The 17,232-nt window shown below is 41.0% G+C and overlaps 1 protein-coding gene across 1 annotated transcript; it reads left to right on the top strand.

Annotated features, from left to right (window-relative positions):
- CMPK1 (cytidine/uridine monophosphate kinase 1) lies at positions 1-15,775 on the top strand. Its single transcript, XM_074876107.1, has 6 exons — positions 1-243; positions 8,791-8,937; positions 9,790-9,942; positions 12,701-12,777; positions 12,858-12,954; positions 13,418-15,775. The coding sequence occupies exons 1-6, from the start codon at positions 169-171 to the stop codon at positions 13,457-13,459; spliced, it is 591 nt and encodes a 196-aa protein (XP_074732208.1). The 5' UTR covers positions 1-168; the 3' UTR covers positions 13,460-15,775.
- The last annotated feature ends 1,457 nt before the right edge of the window (positions 15,776-17,232 follow it).

Below are 17,232 nucleotides of genomic sequence, written 5' to 3'. Positions count from 1 at the left end.
CTCGGCGGGGACAGCTCAGCAGCGGGTGCGCGGCGGCAGCTCTGTCTCAGCCCCAGCCCCAGCCCTGGCCTCGGTGCCCGCCGCTCCCCGCCCGCTCCACGGCCGCCCCCTGGCCGCCGCCCCGCCGCCGCTGTCCTGCTGCTGCTCCGCCGCCGCCTCCTTCTCCTCATGAAGCCCGTCGTCGTCTTCGTCCTCGGCGGGCCCGGGGCGGGCAAGGGGACGCAGTGCGCTCGCATCGTGGAGGTGAGGGCAGCGGACCCGCCGCCGGAGCTGGGGGAGGGGGTGGTGGTGTGGGGGGGTGCGGGACTACGCGTCCCGGCGGGCTGCGGGGGGCTCTGCGGGCGCGGGGTACGCTGGGGGTTGTAGGCCCCCCCCCCCCCCCCCCCCCCCGGGGGGTCCGTGCCTCTTCTCTGGGGGTGTCGCTTGGGAGAGGGTGTTCCTCTTCGCCTGGCGGCGGGCCCCGCATCTCCCTTGCGGTCTGGGCTCTTGCCTACTCTAGATCCGCCCCCAGCCCCTTGAAGGCGATAAAATAAAAATAATTGACCTACAGTCCCCGTTAGCTGATGAAGCGGGGGGGGGCCGCCCCCACTCCAGACCCTCCATTCCCCTTCCAGCCCCTGTCAGGCAGCCTAGCAAGGGGCTGGCCTTTTTCCTTCTCCTGACTTTCCTTCCCTGACCCCCCTCAGGATTTCACTCCACCGGTGGGGTCTGTTGGCATCCACCCTGGGCAGGAGCACCGGTCACCCCGCGCCTTGGCGGAGGGACAGGGTAGTGGCTCTCAAGAAGTCCCCGACTGCCTGGGCGATGGTGGCTTGTCACGCCGGTCTTGCAGCCCAGCCCGTGTGGGTGGCTCCGAACACGTCTGCGTGGCCACGTTGGTGACTGCGGGGCTGCCACCCACATGCCTCGCCTCAGGCTGCTGGTTTTGTGGCCTGGGAGTGGAGGGGAGGTGGTTTACAGTGGTTGGGAATATATTGACTTCACACGTGTGGGATCAAGGGCCATGTCATCTGAAGCTTGTCCCGTAAACGTAAGAGGTGGTACGGTAGACATTGCAGGGTGTTGACTTTCTGACCTGGTGCCACCTCTGTAAGTTGTGAAAGTAAAATGTTAAAAATAGTATTAAAATTTTGTTCTATGATAGGGGTCAAATGATGTCCTGACCCCATAGGTGATTAGTCTTGTTCTCACTTTTCAAAGAGCTTAAAATCAATAGTAGAGGTTGAGAAGACTTTCTGCCTTATTTTTCACATTTTCAGTTTTTTAAATACGTTTTTACAGCCCTTTGAGATAGAACAAGTATCTTAAGAAAGAACAGTGAATGCTACATGGTGTAGTACTGTCCTTTTAAAAACCAAAACCTGCAGGGATAATTGCACTGTATTCAGGTGGATAATTACAGAAGCAGTTAAGGCTGAATGCTTCTAAACTGTATGTTGGATTTGAAACAGCTTTTTTTCCTTTGAGCAGTTGTATATATTTTTCATATTGAAAGCCATGTAGGATCAAAGTTTATCCATACCCACACTGAAAGAAATGACTAGGAACTGTAGCAAGGCCTATGTTTCTGAAACCACTGGTGGAAAAACACTCTGCAACTCCTGGCACAGGCATGTTTTGTGTGTCCTCTATTCTGGTGATGCCCTGGCAGTGCTGTTACAGTTTATCCATGCTGCCATTATATCCCAGTCCTCAGTGTTGTATAACTAAGTTATGTGTATGTGAATTTGGTCCAGACTGAAAAATGCCGTTATGACTTCAGTTCTGAAGGATTTTAACCTCAAATTACAGACTCTCATTCAAACTGGCTCATTCATTAAATTAAATTGTGGAATGAAAGGTTCACAGTGCTCATAAAGCCATTTTGGTGAGATCAAATTCTGCCCCTGGCACGTAGCAAACAAATGAGCTTAAACTGTAGGGGAATCTTGTAGTCTGTCATTAATGGCTTTCTCCAAACCATTAACGTAGCTTCAGGGCTGAAGTACCTTGTGTGGCTGCTGGCTTGTGTTTAGAAGTATAAATGCCTTTGTCTTGATAGGCTAATATAATTGGATAAAGACCACTTTATTATGAGGAGTTCAAATGAGTCATTGCTACTCAAATTGTATTTGCAGCTAAAAATGAAAGAAGAAAGTTAACTGCTTGTACTGTATTTATTTTCTTTTCTAAGCCTGGAAAGGGAAGTCCAAATACTAATAAATGTAAATTTGCTTTAATTCTGCTAATCCTGTACACTGCATGGAAAGAAGTTTATTGAAGTCAGTGGGTTGACAGCAGAAAGCACTCGGACCCACTGACTGCAGGGGACAGCCTTCCTGTTTGCTCGGACACCTCTACAGGAGCCACTGGCTAAACTTTGAGGGAGAGAGGGTCTGAGGTTGTTGAAGGGAGAGTTGGACTGGTGCGAGCCTGCTGGAAAACTTTAGAAAAAGGGGACATGAACAGGGAAATGTGGATGAAATGCAGCAGAGGTACTGGAGAGCAGCACCTTTCTTAAGCACACGTCCTTGGCCTGGCCCCTGGCAGCTCCCCAGAGGGGCCCTGATGCAGGTGGTTGAATAGCCTGTGTGCTGTCAATGCTGCCTTTAGGTTGAAGGTGTATTTTTGTTCAGATTTTAAACCCTGTTGGCAGCTTGCCACAGAGAAAAGGGGCTGTAGCTGAGTAATAATAAACCTTATTCATCCTTGTTGTAAAAGGACTGAGTAATACTAGTTTACATTTGGAATTAATCTGATCCAGTATCTTGCTGTAAATCTGAAGTTTGTGCTGAACAAAAAGTCAGTATGAGCTATAAATACTTCTTCATTGCTATTCATACCGGAGATTTGGGACAGAGCACATCACATGTGGAAGAAGTCTTGCTTTGCTGAGGTGAGATCTTGTATGATTTTAGCACTAAATGATTTTATTAACAAACCAAGGGTAGCTGTGTTTTATAGAGTGAAGGGGGTATTATGTACTACCTGGGAACGATTCCTCAAAGAAGAGTCGTAATTATTTTGCTGACTATGCTTTACATTCCCAGAAAAGGGAGATGGCTGTCACACGTTGTAGGCGAAATAGGTATTTGTTAAGTACTAGCCTAAATCGTAACTGCTCAATATGTGTGTGTTGGAGTCCCTCATTCTGGAGAAGGCATGTCAAGGCTGTATTCATGTCAATTTTGAACCAAAATGAAGAAATTTTTAGAGAGAAGACGCAATAACAAGCGGAAATGGGTATTGACACAGTGTATGAAAGGGAACAGCAGGTAAGCGATTAGGTTTCTTTATCTTTGCAGATAAGGTTGGAGGAAACAGCTGAACCAGGGTGGTTTTCTCTGATACAGAGGGAAGACTGGTGTATGATCCACAAACTCACAGAATTGTCACCGAAATGCACATGGAGCAGAACTGCTGCTCTGGACAGGTTCTTCCTATTTAGGAAGGGATGAAGAAGAATTCCCTCTTAAATTCTTATCCTCTTGCTTCCAGCTCTGCAGATTAACTCCTGAAAGCTTCCACAGCTCTGTTAGGTGGAGCTGGCCATCATCTGGGACTGTTGCATAGCTGTCGTGCGAGGCAGAATATTTGAGCAGGTAGTTGAATGATGTAATTTGAGTGCAGGTTCTTGAAATAACCGTTCATGGTTCCCACAGTGTTTGTATCTTCCGTGACTGTGAGATTATTATGTGTGTGTAGGACAAAATGAATGTGGTTTTTTGCTGACTTCTGAACTTTGCTTACAAAATGGCTATGGTAAAGTCAGGGAAAAAAATACATTCTTCAAATCTGCACAGAATATGCTTTCAGGTACTTAAATTTTAAATCCTTACAATCTTTACCTGAAATGCAAAGTGTTTTTGTTGGTGGGAAGAATAATAACTAAATCATTTGTCTTTATTCCAAGCAAGATTGGGGATGTATTTTTGTTTGTTTTGGCGAGGTGATTCTGCAGGGATTTGGGGTATGCAAGACATCCTTCTCTGTGACCCTAAAATATAATTCACCTCCACCGCAGCCCTATCCTGTATGTTTGTGGTTAAATGTAAAATTAATTCCACAAGGTGAGATGCTGGGCCTTCCCCTTTTATAAGACCATGAGTTAATATCCAAATGGAAAAAGCTGTTAAGTTGCTTTGGGATATATGATAAGCAGATTTCCTAGGGTGATGAAAACAATGCAAAGAAGAACTCATTGTATCAGAAACACTCCTGAAAGTAGCAGTGAATTTAGGTTTTGCTGTCGTCTGTTAATTGTCCTCTGAAAGTCCACTGAGAGACAGTGTTAACTTCCTTGAAATAAAAACGTTTTTAAAATTGTTTGCTTTAAATTCAGCTTATGAAATCTCTTTCAAGAGTGCCAAGTATTAGTATTCTACTTAGCCTTAAGTTGTCATAGTTATTTTTTGGAATGCAAGTTTATATTTCTGAACTTTGGAGCTTTTTTTAAAACATGGTGAGTGATCGTTTGAATCTACCCCCTGAAGATTTGTCCCTATATGTTTCCATTTTGCAGAACACTGGGCATTGAATTTTGGACTTTCTCAAACCTACTGGGTGCCTTTTATTGAGCTCAGTGTTCCTGAAGCACTGGGATGCTCTGTTTGCCCCCCCTTCCCTGGGAGCACTGTCAGTGGGATCTCCTTTGTGCATTTTGTTTTGCTAATGTGTTTTTTTGTTTGCTTTTCCTCCCCCAGAGGCAAGAACGTATTTCAAACTAAGAAAATGTCTTCAATTTTTTTTTATTGGCATAAGCAGACAGAAGGTCTATAGTTTATACCCCAAAGTTCTAATTCCATGTGCTAATTGCTAATAGGACAGACAAAAGCTTTTTAGGTTAAAAAAAAATAGGCTGCAGGCTTTACACGATTCTATTTTAATTTTAACTAGTTCTTGAATGGTGTACGTGGCAAATTTTGATTGTTTATTAAGGTTGCCCAAGAGATGACAGGTCGGAACTAGGGCAATAAAAGTTTGTATTTTATTTGTTTAGATCTTAAGCCCTGTGGCTTTCATTTTCAGAGTAACAATGATAAGCCAAGATAGCAGTCAAGGTCAAAGTAGTAGTTTGTGTTTCTCTTGCTTTTTCTTGGCTTCTGCTCTCTTAAGGAAATCTCAAGCTGTGTGTTTAGTGGAGAGATGCGTTGCTGGACCACACAGGGCTGAATCAGATATAAACCTTGTGCCCTCCGAAAGCTGGCCATGTAAGGAATCCCAGCAGCAGCTGCTGCACACTGCTGATCCTTTTCCACTGCCGTGAGAAGATTGGTAGGCAGACTCTGCCTTATTCAAGTGTGACACAGATATGGCTCATGTATTTTCAGTTGTATTCATCTATTTTATTGTATTTACTGAAAACAAAACATGTTCTGTCTGCAGAGTTGAAGTTGCAAGTCCTGGCTGACAGAAGAAAGCTAGAAGTGGCTATAGGACAGGGGAGAGAAGGGCATCTCACGGAGGCTGCAGGCTCGGCTTGTAATTTGGAGATGTGGAGCATACAGCTTGCATGTCCTGGTTTGTCCTGCTGAATGGGGACTGATTTGCCAGGCCGCTGTGAGACAAACAAGCAAGCAATGTTCTGCTCTGCTCTATGCAGTACTGCTAAGTGCTGTTCAGAGTAACGCCTCTATGGTGGGATTGATGGAAACTTGAGCTTGCTTTCCACGTCACTGTGATTTTTTTTTTCTTTTTTTTTTTTTTTTGGAAAGCAAAGGAGAAAGATGTCTACAGAGGTGCTGAAAACAGCTGATTTTTGTCTTTCATTCACAGTTAATTTTTGGAAGAGATTTGGATTATGGCTCTAAATATAAAAATAGTTTTAAAAATAATGAGAACTTGTGTAATAGCAACTTACTGATTTAATCTTTTTATCTTATTATAGAACAGCAGGCCAGCCCACTAGCATAGCAGAAAACATTATCTCTGAAATAAGTTTTAAAATAGTTAATTCTATTTTTTTTTTTTTCCTTCTCTGTAATCTAAAAATCTGTCCAGATTCTAGGTCCTTGGCATGCAAGTATTTGGAAATTTTTTTTTACCTAGTTTCTATGTCAAGTCTTCCTTTCAGTTTGACATTATGAATCTAGCATATATGCATTCTTCAAGAACTGGAAAAACTGCTTTTTCATTGTTTGGCAGCCACAGTCCTGTTCCCTTGTTGATTTCGGGGGAGAAGAAGTAGGCAGCAGTTGCAGCAAGTCATGTTCTGGGGATTGCATCAAGATGTACTTGGCACTGCTGGAGAGTCATGCTGGCACAAGGCAAACCTTGGCAAGACACGAGAGTGTTTTGCCCCGGTTTTTGTGCCGTTACATCACAGTCTCTTTTGTGAGCTCTTGGGGATGTGACGATTTTCTCCAATTCAGGACGCTTGCTGAGGGTTTATCTCGCCTAAGATGAAAGAAAACTTTGTGCCCTGTATGCATTGATTAAAACTGGCAAGAGTAGCGTGAGCACCGCATCTCTGAAGCCCTCTGTGTATGGAGCAGCAGCCAAGCCTTTCTCCATGCTTGTTTGCATTGTTTAAACCGACATGTTTTCTTTGGCTCTTGACTCAGTACAGTTAACAAATAGATGTTTTGCCCCTGAAGGAGAGGTTTGTTTTTCTTATTGCCTGGTTAATCCTTTCTGAAGGTTACTCTAGAATAAAATTTACTATTATTTAAAACAAGTCTGTTTATACAACAGCACTTTAAAACACTTCTATCTTTTACTTTCCTGTTTAGCCATTGAAAACTATTTTAGCTTGCTGTTGCAAAAGACAGAGAATTCCAAAAATTGTCTGACTCAATTTCGTTTTCATGCATGAAAAGGGAAATGCCAAGGAAAATTAAATGGTTTGGTAATCCTCTAAAACCGAAGGGATTATATTTTCCTCCTGTTTTCTCCTTTGTAGAAACCTGATGTTAAAAATATCATAATTCTTTAGCTTTAGCAAGAAGAACTACATGTTAATTTAGGGTACAGCAGAGTAAGGTTTCTTGCTTATAAGAAAAGATTTATTCTGGTTTATGGCTTCTGTAGTTCATAGTTAGTATTTAGATTTGCAATTAAATAGGCATATCCAAATGCAATGCACATTAAAGCAGGAGTACAGTGAGCTTATAGAGGATGTCTGTGGAGATTTTTCTTCACAGTTATTTAGAGCAAAATCTTGCTTCCTTTTTTTTTTGCCAGCTGTGTAGAGTTTTGGAGATTTAGGTAATTATATCCCTTCTTAAATTATGACTATGGCAGAACTAACTTTCCACGCTTTTGTGGGTGAAATTGGAAAGCAACTGAAATGTTTTTAAAGTCACTTAGTGGGTTGTGTAATATTTCTGTTGTACTTAGTCCAGTAGCCAAGTTTTTAAATCTCAAGTTCACAGCCTTAAAAAGTGTGTAGTCACATTATTATGCTGCTCAGACACCTTTTGAAATTTGCCTTGGACGTTGCTGCAGCCAAGCTGATAACCCTGAAATTTTTTGCTGCTGCTTTTGTTTTGTGTAAAAACTTTAGGCTGAGTATGTATAGGTGTATTCTGGTTTGGATGTATAGCTAGCTTAGTTAATCACCAAGGACATGTCTTTATTGCCTGTTTTTATGGACTATATTTGGTCAGGGATCATAGTACACTTGGTTAGTTTTCTTGTGTTAAATGAGCTGAGAAAATGATTATTTTGTGCTTGTAATTTCCTTTATAACAATGCATTTCTCTTTGGTAAGAGTATATTTGTATGTTTGCACTAGGTGTCTATTTATGATGGTAAATGCTTGAGAAATTCAAGTGTGATAAATACTTTTCATTGGTATTTTGCATTAGCAACTTTTTTTAAATGTAGCTTGAGGTGAAAGAAAAGAGTAATGGTGTTTGCTGTTTTCCTGCATACTGGTATCAAATTGATAGATTTGGACCTGATCTCTCTGCGCTCTGTTTACTGTACATGGCGTGACACAGGGTGGCACCAGTGTAGTTGTTTACCTTCATCTGCCACATCATCCTTACGAGAAGGCACTAGTTTGCCCCAGGGGCTGCCCTCTGAGTTTGTCATGAGTTTATCCTGTTCGTCCCAGGGAAGGAGGTAGCCGGGGCAGGCATGCAGGGCTGGATTTGGAGGAGTGCATGTACAGGACTGTTTGTGAGGCTGCAGTGTTAGATGCAGAGTTGTAAGTGATTTGACCAAGGTAGAGGAGGAAGTTGGTGCCAGAACCACAAGGATTTCTGACTCGTGCTGTGCTTGAAACATTCCTTCGGCTCCAGAGGACTTGGAATCACCTCACGTGCTTTTCTTTAAATAGGTAATTAGATAAAATTACAAACCTGTTGCATATACATAGCAAGGAAAGGCACTACCTCAACTTTTTCACTTTGTAAATCAAGACTTGACCCAGTAACTGATAACCACTTACAGGTTTTAAGTAGTTGAACTGTTAGGATGGGGTATAGCTTGTATCTAATTTGGTGACTGTTAAATGTCTCATTGCACAGTGTAACATTTCAGGAAGCACCTTGGGGACTTGAGACTGTCTGGTTTCCAAACATAACAAAATTACCTTTGAAAACAGTACACGAATGCCTGACCAAAGCGCTGTTGAGCATTTTGCCCAAGAATCTCTCTACTGCTGTGCTTTCTGTGCATACAGAGTGTGCTGTATTGTCAGATTACACACTGAAGATGGAAGACACCTGTCACTAGCAAGATGCTATTCCCTGTATTTTTCTGTTGTAATGCGAAGATAAATGTGGTTGACGCTGTTGACTGATGTTAACTTTGCATGTGTACTAGTTCAAGGGAGTCTATGCCTGTTTGTTTTGCACATTTCAGAAATATGGCTACACGCACCTTTCTGCTGGTGACCTCCTTCGAGATGAACGAAAAAGGCCAGGCTCACAGTATGGAGAACTCATTGAGAACTACATTAAGGAGGGGGAAATTGTACCAGTTGAAATAACAATCAGCTTGCTGAAGAGGGTAAGGAAAGGGCTATTTCCTTGCTGGTTCACTCTTGCAGACTAAGCAACAAAGCAGTGGCTGTATTCTGGAAGAATTGCCTTTCCTCTGGTGTGAGTAGTGTGAAATGGCAGACACGTAGGTGTGCATCGCATACTGGGCTTCTCTTAGCAATTACTCATGTTTCTTTCTGGCTGGTTGGAGGGCAGTAATACCTGGGGATCTGTGAAAATGGATTATTTTTATTTTATTAGTAGCTCTAGGGAAATCAGTGAAACTCTGTATTTCTTATTTCCCTTAACTAGCTTTTGGACCTCTTGGTCAGCTCAGTCATATTTCACCGGAGGGTAGAGGCCTTAAAGGTACTAAGTTTCTGTAAATTTTATCAAAATAGATAGCCAGGTGAAGGAGAAGAACACCTGCTAATGTTCCTGTGGAATGAAAAGTTCCAGACTTAGATGTCCAGGAAAACAACCAGAGTATCTCTTTTAAGACAGAAGACTTCTGTTGCTCATGGCACTCAATTAATCTGGAGTTTTTCCATTAGAACTAACTCTAGATCAGGGATGTTTTGGCATCTTATAGTGTAACAGCACTTTGTGTTATACTTTTCCAGTATCTTTAAAGCTGGGATTGTGTGTTATGAGACTGAGCTTTATGAAATAGTGGATTCAGTTTGAAGGAAGGTTGTAATGGTGCATCAGTGAATTAATTAGCATGCATTGAAGATGAAACAAAAGTACATTTTGTAAATCTGCAATAATCCTAAAACAAATGCTTCTCAACTTACCATATCAACATTTTGGGGGTAATTTAATAAGTAGATAAATGGTTGTATGTGCAGAGATCATTAATTAAATTCTCTTTTATCAGGCTATGGATCAAACAATGGCTGCCAATTCCCAGAAGAACAAGTTCTTGATTGATGGATTTCCCAGGAATGAAGATAACCTTCAAGGCTGGAATAAAACTATGGATGGAAAGGCGGATGTTTCTTTTGTTCTCTTTTTTGATTGTGACAATGAGGTAATGGAGGGTGTTATTCTGTAACTTCTGTTCTTGCTATATTGTGAGAATCATTCAAGAAGAACAATAAAACTCTGTCAGGTAGTGAATGGGCTAGTGTAAGAGTAGAAGGAAAACGGTTTGTGCTTCAAGGATTTTTTGGCAACTTGTTTTTTACAGATGAAAAACTGCATGTTTTTGAAATAGGAGGCAGGTAATTGCACTTGGTATAATCATGTGTGAATAAATTAGAATCGTAGAACGGTCCGGATTGGAAGGAACCTTAAAGATCACCCAGTTCCACCCCCCTTGCCCCCTTCTATTAGACCAGGTTACCCAAAGCCCCGTCCAGCCTGGCCTTGAACCCTTCCAGGGAGGGGGCAGCCACAGCTTCTCTGGGCAGCCTGTTCTAGTGTCTCACCACCCTCAGAGTAAAGAATTTCTTCCTTCTATCAAATCTAAATCTACCCTCTTTCAGTTTAAAACTGTCACCCCTCATCCTATCCCTACACGCCCTGATCAAGAGTCCCTCCCCCCTTTCCTGTAGCCCCTAAGTACTGGGAGGCCGCTCTAAGGTCTCCCTGGAGCCTTCTCTTCTCTAGGCTGAACACCCCCAACTCTCTCAGCCTGTCCTCACAGGGGAGATGTTCCAGCCCCCTGATCATCTTCGTGGCCTCCTCTGGACCTGCTGGAGCAGGTGCATGTCCTTCTTATTTGGGGGTCCCAGAGCTGGACACAGCACTGCAGGGGGGGTCTCATGAGAGCGCACCAGAGGGGGAGAATCACCTCCCTCGACCTGCTGGTCGTGTTTCTCTTGATGCAGCCCAGGGTACAGTTGGCTTTCTGGGCTGAGAGCGCACATTGCAGGGTCATGTTGAGCTTTTCTTTAACCAACACCCAGTGTTGAAGAAGTACTCCAGGCAATTGCATTCTTAAAGAAAAATTATAAAAACTTTAAATACACTATACAAAATTATTTGGTTAATTTTTGGAAAACATTGCTCTGTTTACTCTTAGTAACTGTTGTTTAGTCCAAAATGAACTTCACAGCAATGTCTGCTTTAATTCTAAACAGCTGGCAGCAGCAGTCTTTATTTTCATAGTTATGAGCTGTGCTGTAGGACAGCCGGTAATCAACGTTTTATTCAGGAAGTCATTAGATTACAGGGGCATTTTGACAGTGATATATTATATTCATATAACAAGTGCCATGATATGCTGTCTTTTTAATATGTTAGTGCCCTTGAGGCATAAAAGCTGATAGGAGAATCCCAGCACCTTAAGCTGACTTTCTACCCTTTTCCCCAACTTCCTGGGAAATTTTGTTACTTCTTTCTTTTTTTTTTTTAATTAATTGCAATTATTTTTTAATCTTGATGAACAAGTGACTTCGTTTTGGCTGGGACAGAGTTAATATTCTTCCTAGTAGCTGGTACACTGCTGTGTTTTGGATTTAGTGTGAGAATAATGTTGATAACACTCTGGTGCTTTAGTTGTTGCTAAGTAGCGCTTATCCTAAGTTAAGGATTTTTCAGTTTCCCATGCTCTGCCAGAGAGCAGGTGCACCAGAAGCTTAGAGGGAGCATGGCCAGGACAGCAGACCTGAATGAGCCATTCCATACCACAGAACGTCATGCTCAGTGTATAAACTGGGGGGAGTTGGCTGGGAGGGGCAGATCGCTGCTCGGACATCAGCCAGCGGGTGGTGGGCAAGTGCATTGTGCATCAGTTGTCTTGGGTTTTATTCTCTCTTTTTGTTATATTCCTTTTCATTACTGCTATTATTATATTTTATTATTGTTATTATTAGGTTTTATTTTAGTTACTAAACTGTTCGTATTCTCAACCCACAAGTTTTACTTTTTTTCGATTCTCCTCCCCATCCCACAGGGAAGGGGGAGAAGTGAGCAAGCAGCTGCATGGTGCTTAGTTGCTGGCTGGGGTTAAACCATGACAAGTGAGGGGTTATTTTTTTCTATTTAAAAAGTTAAATAAGATTAAATTAACTTTTTCACTTGGTGGGGTGTTAATATTGGGGTTCTAATTTTTTTTACTAGATTAAAAATAGACAACAGTGCCTACATTATCTTCTGGATTTTTTAAAAATATGGGTGTACTTTACAGGAAAAAATAATTTTTAACCATTGTCCTCTTGCATGAGTAGAATAAATGTATTCATGAAGTTCACATGTGTCAGTGTTGCTTACGTAACTTTGTTTCAAAACTTATTTCATTGGGCGGCTTTTAACTATGGTTAGTTCTTCAGTTTTTACTCAGATTTTGATTTTTAAGTCTTTATTATAGCAATGTCAAGTAAGAACATTTTAACTTACAATAACTTAGTATGTAGCCTTACAGAATTCTTGGGAGAACATACAGTGACTTTATTTCAGTGCAGGCATATATTAGTAGTCTAATTTGACATGCTGCTATTCAGAAAGTCTGAACACATCCTTGAAAATCAGGTAGTTTTCTTCTTTAAATGTTTCAAGTTGGAGACCCAGTTGAACCACAGAGCTTGATGTTGCTTTTACTTCCACTGACCCCAATCCCATGTTAAGAGCCCCCATTTTAATAAATGGATGAAGTGTAAAGCTATCATCCTTTTTCTCTGGAAGAATCTAACTTCCCATGTGAATTTTGGTTACATCCACCAGATCTGGATGGCATTTTGTGTGTCAGGCCTATTTAGATTTTTCAGGATTTTTGTTTTGTTCCTGCTTTCAAGATAGCACCTTGTGTTCTTGGTTTGTGATCATCCTTTTAATGTTTTTTGTAGATATGTATTGGCCGCTGTCTTGAAAGAGGCAAGAGCAGTGGTAGGAGTGATGATAATCGGGAGAGTCTGGAAAAGAGGTACTGTCTTCAAAACTTTTCAGTTCCCTGCTGTTTATATTTTACTGTGTAATGCTTTTTCCCCTTGTGCTTTCTCCTAGAATTCATACATATCTACAGTCTACTAAGCCTATAATAGATTTGTATGAGAGAATGGGAAAAGTCAGAAAAGTGGATGCCTCTAAATCTGTTGATGAAGTAAGTATATAGGCCAAAAAAACATGAGGATGACAGTGGCAGGGTACATATTTTTGGCACTCTTCTGTGAGATGTGTGTATGTGTGGTTAGTGTGCTAATTAAGCACTGATGTGTGTTACTGAGGGAGGTTGTGGAACCCCTGTTTTGACTCCTGAAGACCTGATTAAGATGTGAATAACTCTAAGAAATCAATTAGTTCTGCTTGAACATGAGCTGGACTAAACACACTTTCAGTGTTTCTGTGTTTAACAGTGTCTTGTCTTTTTCATGAGCTTTTGCTTTTCTGAAGTAGTATTGCTCTACTGTCTCAGTTCCCCAAAATTGATGCCAATTTCACTATTAATTATTGTGAATGTTCTGAGAAAAATTATACATTTTTTAAAATACTGTAAATTATTGTGTGTGCTGGTTTAATTTGAAGTAACTAACACTTCATAAAATTCATATTCTCTCTCTTTTTAGGTTTTTGAAAAAGTTGTACACATTTTTGACAAAGAAGGCTAATTCCCAGCTTGAAAGTTCATTTAAACTTGTGCTTGAATCTTGCTTGAATAGCTGCTACTGCAGTCCACTCTTTGTAATTGTTTTAAAGTATTTTTTTATTGTTTTTCACATATCTAATGATGATTGGAAAAGCAGTTAATTACAAATGGATCTGTTTTTTAAATAGGAAATAATTCCTTGTGGCTATAGTATACAAATTTCAGGGTTCTCTATTAGTACAAGTTCAGTTACTCACATGGCAAAACCACAGTTAAAACATCTCTCTGAAGAGACTATTTATTCTCTCAGTTCTGTACCTATCATGGGCAGCCCTTCTTATTCCTTATTGCCATAAACCTCTTTATTTATTTTTTTAAGGATCAACTAAACAGCAGCATTAAGCAATGAGGGACGCATGTGCCCTTGTTTGTTTTCTTGATGCTTGGACCAAATTTAGCAGATATTTTTTCAGGGTATAATTTTGTCACAAAGTTCCCTGGTATCCCCAAACCTGAATTCTGTAAGTCAAGCTACAGTTAGTACGAGAATCTGTTTTACCAGTTCTCATAAAATTGTTCAGCGGTAGACTTACAAAGTACTTTATGGGAAGTGGTGCTTTCTTATGACTCTGGATGTAAACTGTCTTGTAAGTTCTTGAGTACCTGGATGACGTGACCCAGGGCTTTACCTTGTCTTCATTTGCAAAAGGTTAAGAATATAATTTCAAAGTCAGGTCAGTATTCCCATACTCAATTATTTTAAATGATATTCTTAATTACAGCATGGTCTTCACAAGATGGCAAAACTCTTAAATAGTGTACAATAAGCAAAATCTTCTAACAGTTCTGTCTTTTGTAACAAGTGGAAGGGATTTTCTGTATTATTATTATTGAAATACTGTGTTACTGAATGCTTTAAGGTTTGTTACCTGGGGAAATATTTTTATGGTTAAACTAGTGAATTTGTTTCCCTAAAATTGTATCATTTTACTAGCTGTTTGTTTGAAAAGATTGTAAATTATTGCACTTTTGTTATGATGTGGTCAGCTGAGGGGAAGATACCTTCAGAAAAAAGTTCCATTCCCTTAAACAAATTTGGTCCTACTTCATCACGTTCTCTTGAATTAGCCAAGTACAGTCAGCGGCAATAGTTGGGATAAGCAGATAACTAGTTGAAACAAACTGGTTTAAATGTTTGCACAGATGTGGTGTAATTCTGCCTTTTGTTTAAAGTAACCCTTTCTTTCCCCTACATAGTATACATAGGTCTGTGGGGGCCCAACTATGCATTCCTTGCATGCCCTAAGCTTTCAGTGAAGAAGGCTCCAGAAGGCTTGAAGATGAGTGTTTTAACTAATTTTAGTGATAGAGTGGTTCTTCCTACATTAACTGACACTGTAATGGGTTTGTGCTGTGCTAATAGGTATTGCAAATTACAGGGAATTGCAATTTGGAGTTCTTGGGGTTCAGCTTTTCTTTACTGATGACTTTATTTAGGAAAAGCTTTAAATTAAGCCTGGCTTCTAATTAGAATCAGACGTGTTGGTCCTCATCCTGCAATCTGATCTGTGCAGACAGATTTGTATTTGCATGAATTCTCGTCTCGCTGAGGTTCTTGAGGCTGCTGGACTGGGGAAGAGATGGGTACAGAGACAAAGAATAAACTACAGTATCTTTTCCAGTATGGTAGGAGTTCAAACAATGGACTGAGCGCAAATAGCTGTTTACTACTGCACAATATATGGACCATGACTACTTCTGTGAGTGTGGGAGGCTAATGCTTTCGCTTTATGAATTTCCCCTTAAAAAAAATAGAAATCATGGAATTTAATTCTTACTGTATAAGTATGCTGACATAGGATAGGATCCAGTGAAACTGCATGTTTTGATATGAAGGTTAGAATCAGGGTTTTTCCAAAAAGACTTCAAACAGGATTCTTTAATCTAATTAGAGAGATTTAATTATCTTTTGTTTCTAAGTTACTGTTTTTTACAAGTTCTGTTCAGAATAGAGTATCTGTTTTCTCTCATCATATACTTTTCTGTGTATTGAAGTGCTGAAACAAAAAAACCCTCTGGAGCAAGTTTTTAGAAAAAAAACAATGTTTTGGCAATATTGAATTTGGAGTGGATTGTAATGTGTCTGTGCAAAGACTAGATTTTTTTTTTTGTCATTTTATTTATTGAAGATGCCATTAAATGTGTTACCAATTCTTGCAAGTTGGACTTATAATTGAAATAAAGATTAAAGGCAATACGCCAATGTGTTTTGTCCGTTTAGCAGCGAAACTGTACAAAGAATTTGAGGAGATCCAATAAACTTTGTTCTGTGGCTTAATATGAGTGCTTGGCTTAGAGTTATCTGTCACAAGGGATCTTTTTCATATATATATTTATATAAAGTGTATATTAGCGTTAGATACCTAATGCCTAGGTATGCACCACCTAATGTGTGGCTGCATACATGCAGGTATGTATATAAAAGTTCAGTTTTCACCATCAAAACTGAAGTTCTGAAGACCCTGTTAGGCACAGGATGAGATCAGGCAAATGCCTGTGGAATTAGTACATTTTCTTGATTATATAGGTTTATCAAGTTACTCTGTTTGTGTAGTTGTGCAGTTACAATTCATTTGGCATATCTGTGAAAGAAAGGGGACTTGAAGTGGACTTGGAAACACAAATGTATCGCGCAGCTGCTGTTGGAGATGCTTTTTGTCTTGATTTCTCATGGTTCCTTGCTCAATCACCAGCTGATTGCCTGAATGCTGTTCTGCTGCTTTGCAGCACATGCCTACGTGCTGTACTCAAGCCTGTGTTCTTAAAGGAGATTGACACAGCATAATATTCTTTATAAAAGAAACTGAGAGGATGCCAGGCTTATTTTAAAATAAGTTCACATTTTGCGTAAAGGTTTGTCACAAAATGGGTTGTTTATTTGCATGTAGGTTTCCAGTAAACAACATGTTGAGCTTGAAACCTTACTCTGGAAAGATTGGCAGAGCTGGCCTGAACGGGGTGGGAAGAGCAGGGGAATTCCCGGCAGGGGTAGGTATCTCTCTGCTGGTAAAACTACATAGACCAAACTTTTGCTGAAACCTCATCCTGCGGTTGTAGTGTCTCCTCAGGGACTGACAGACAGGGGCAAGGCTCTGGTAGCTTGCCCCACAGCAAACTTCCCCCTCCCCCAAGTGGGAGACTCAAACAGAAAATCCCTGCCCAAAAGGTGCCAATTTGATGGAGTGGGGGCAGACAGAGAAGACCATAAGCACGCAGCAGAGGATTGCCTCAGTGTAAGGTATTCCCCACTAGCAACATTTGTCCTGAGTAACAATTGAGAGTTCATGAGGGAGTTCCAAGGTCTAGTGCAAAACGCTGTGTCTTACAACAGCAGGGACATCTGTGTGCTGCTGCCCAGGCTGAACTGGGGAGAATGGGAGAGTTAAATGAAAAAAAACCTCAGTTCATACTGGAGCTGCCAACTGTCGTTACCGGTTAGCAGTTTCTAGCTGCCAGCATTTAGGAAAGTTGCAGCTTAGGGGATTACTTTTCTGCTTAGTTTGAAGTTCAATACCAGTTCGGTCCCTGTTGTGATACAGATGTCTCGGAAACTATGATCTGTGACTACTCAGCTGGCGCCTGCTTGGGGGGGGGGGCAGCACTTCGCCCCTTGGCACGATCAGGTTATTTCTTCAAGACGTGGTGCAGCAGGACTTGGAGGCTGGTCACCTGGGGCTGTGTGCTTGCCACAGTTCAGGGATCCTGGGGTTAACAGCTAATAATGAAAACTGCAAG

This window comes from Strix uralensis, chromosome 8, assembly GCF_047716275.1.
Source record: "Strix uralensis isolate ZFMK-TIS-50842 chromosome 8, bStrUra1, whole genome shotgun sequence".
NCBI classification, from domain to species: domain Eukaryota; kingdom Metazoa; phylum Chordata; class Aves; order Strigiformes; family Strigidae; genus Strix; species Strix uralensis.
This window is presented reverse-complemented; position numbering and strand designations above follow the sequence as displayed.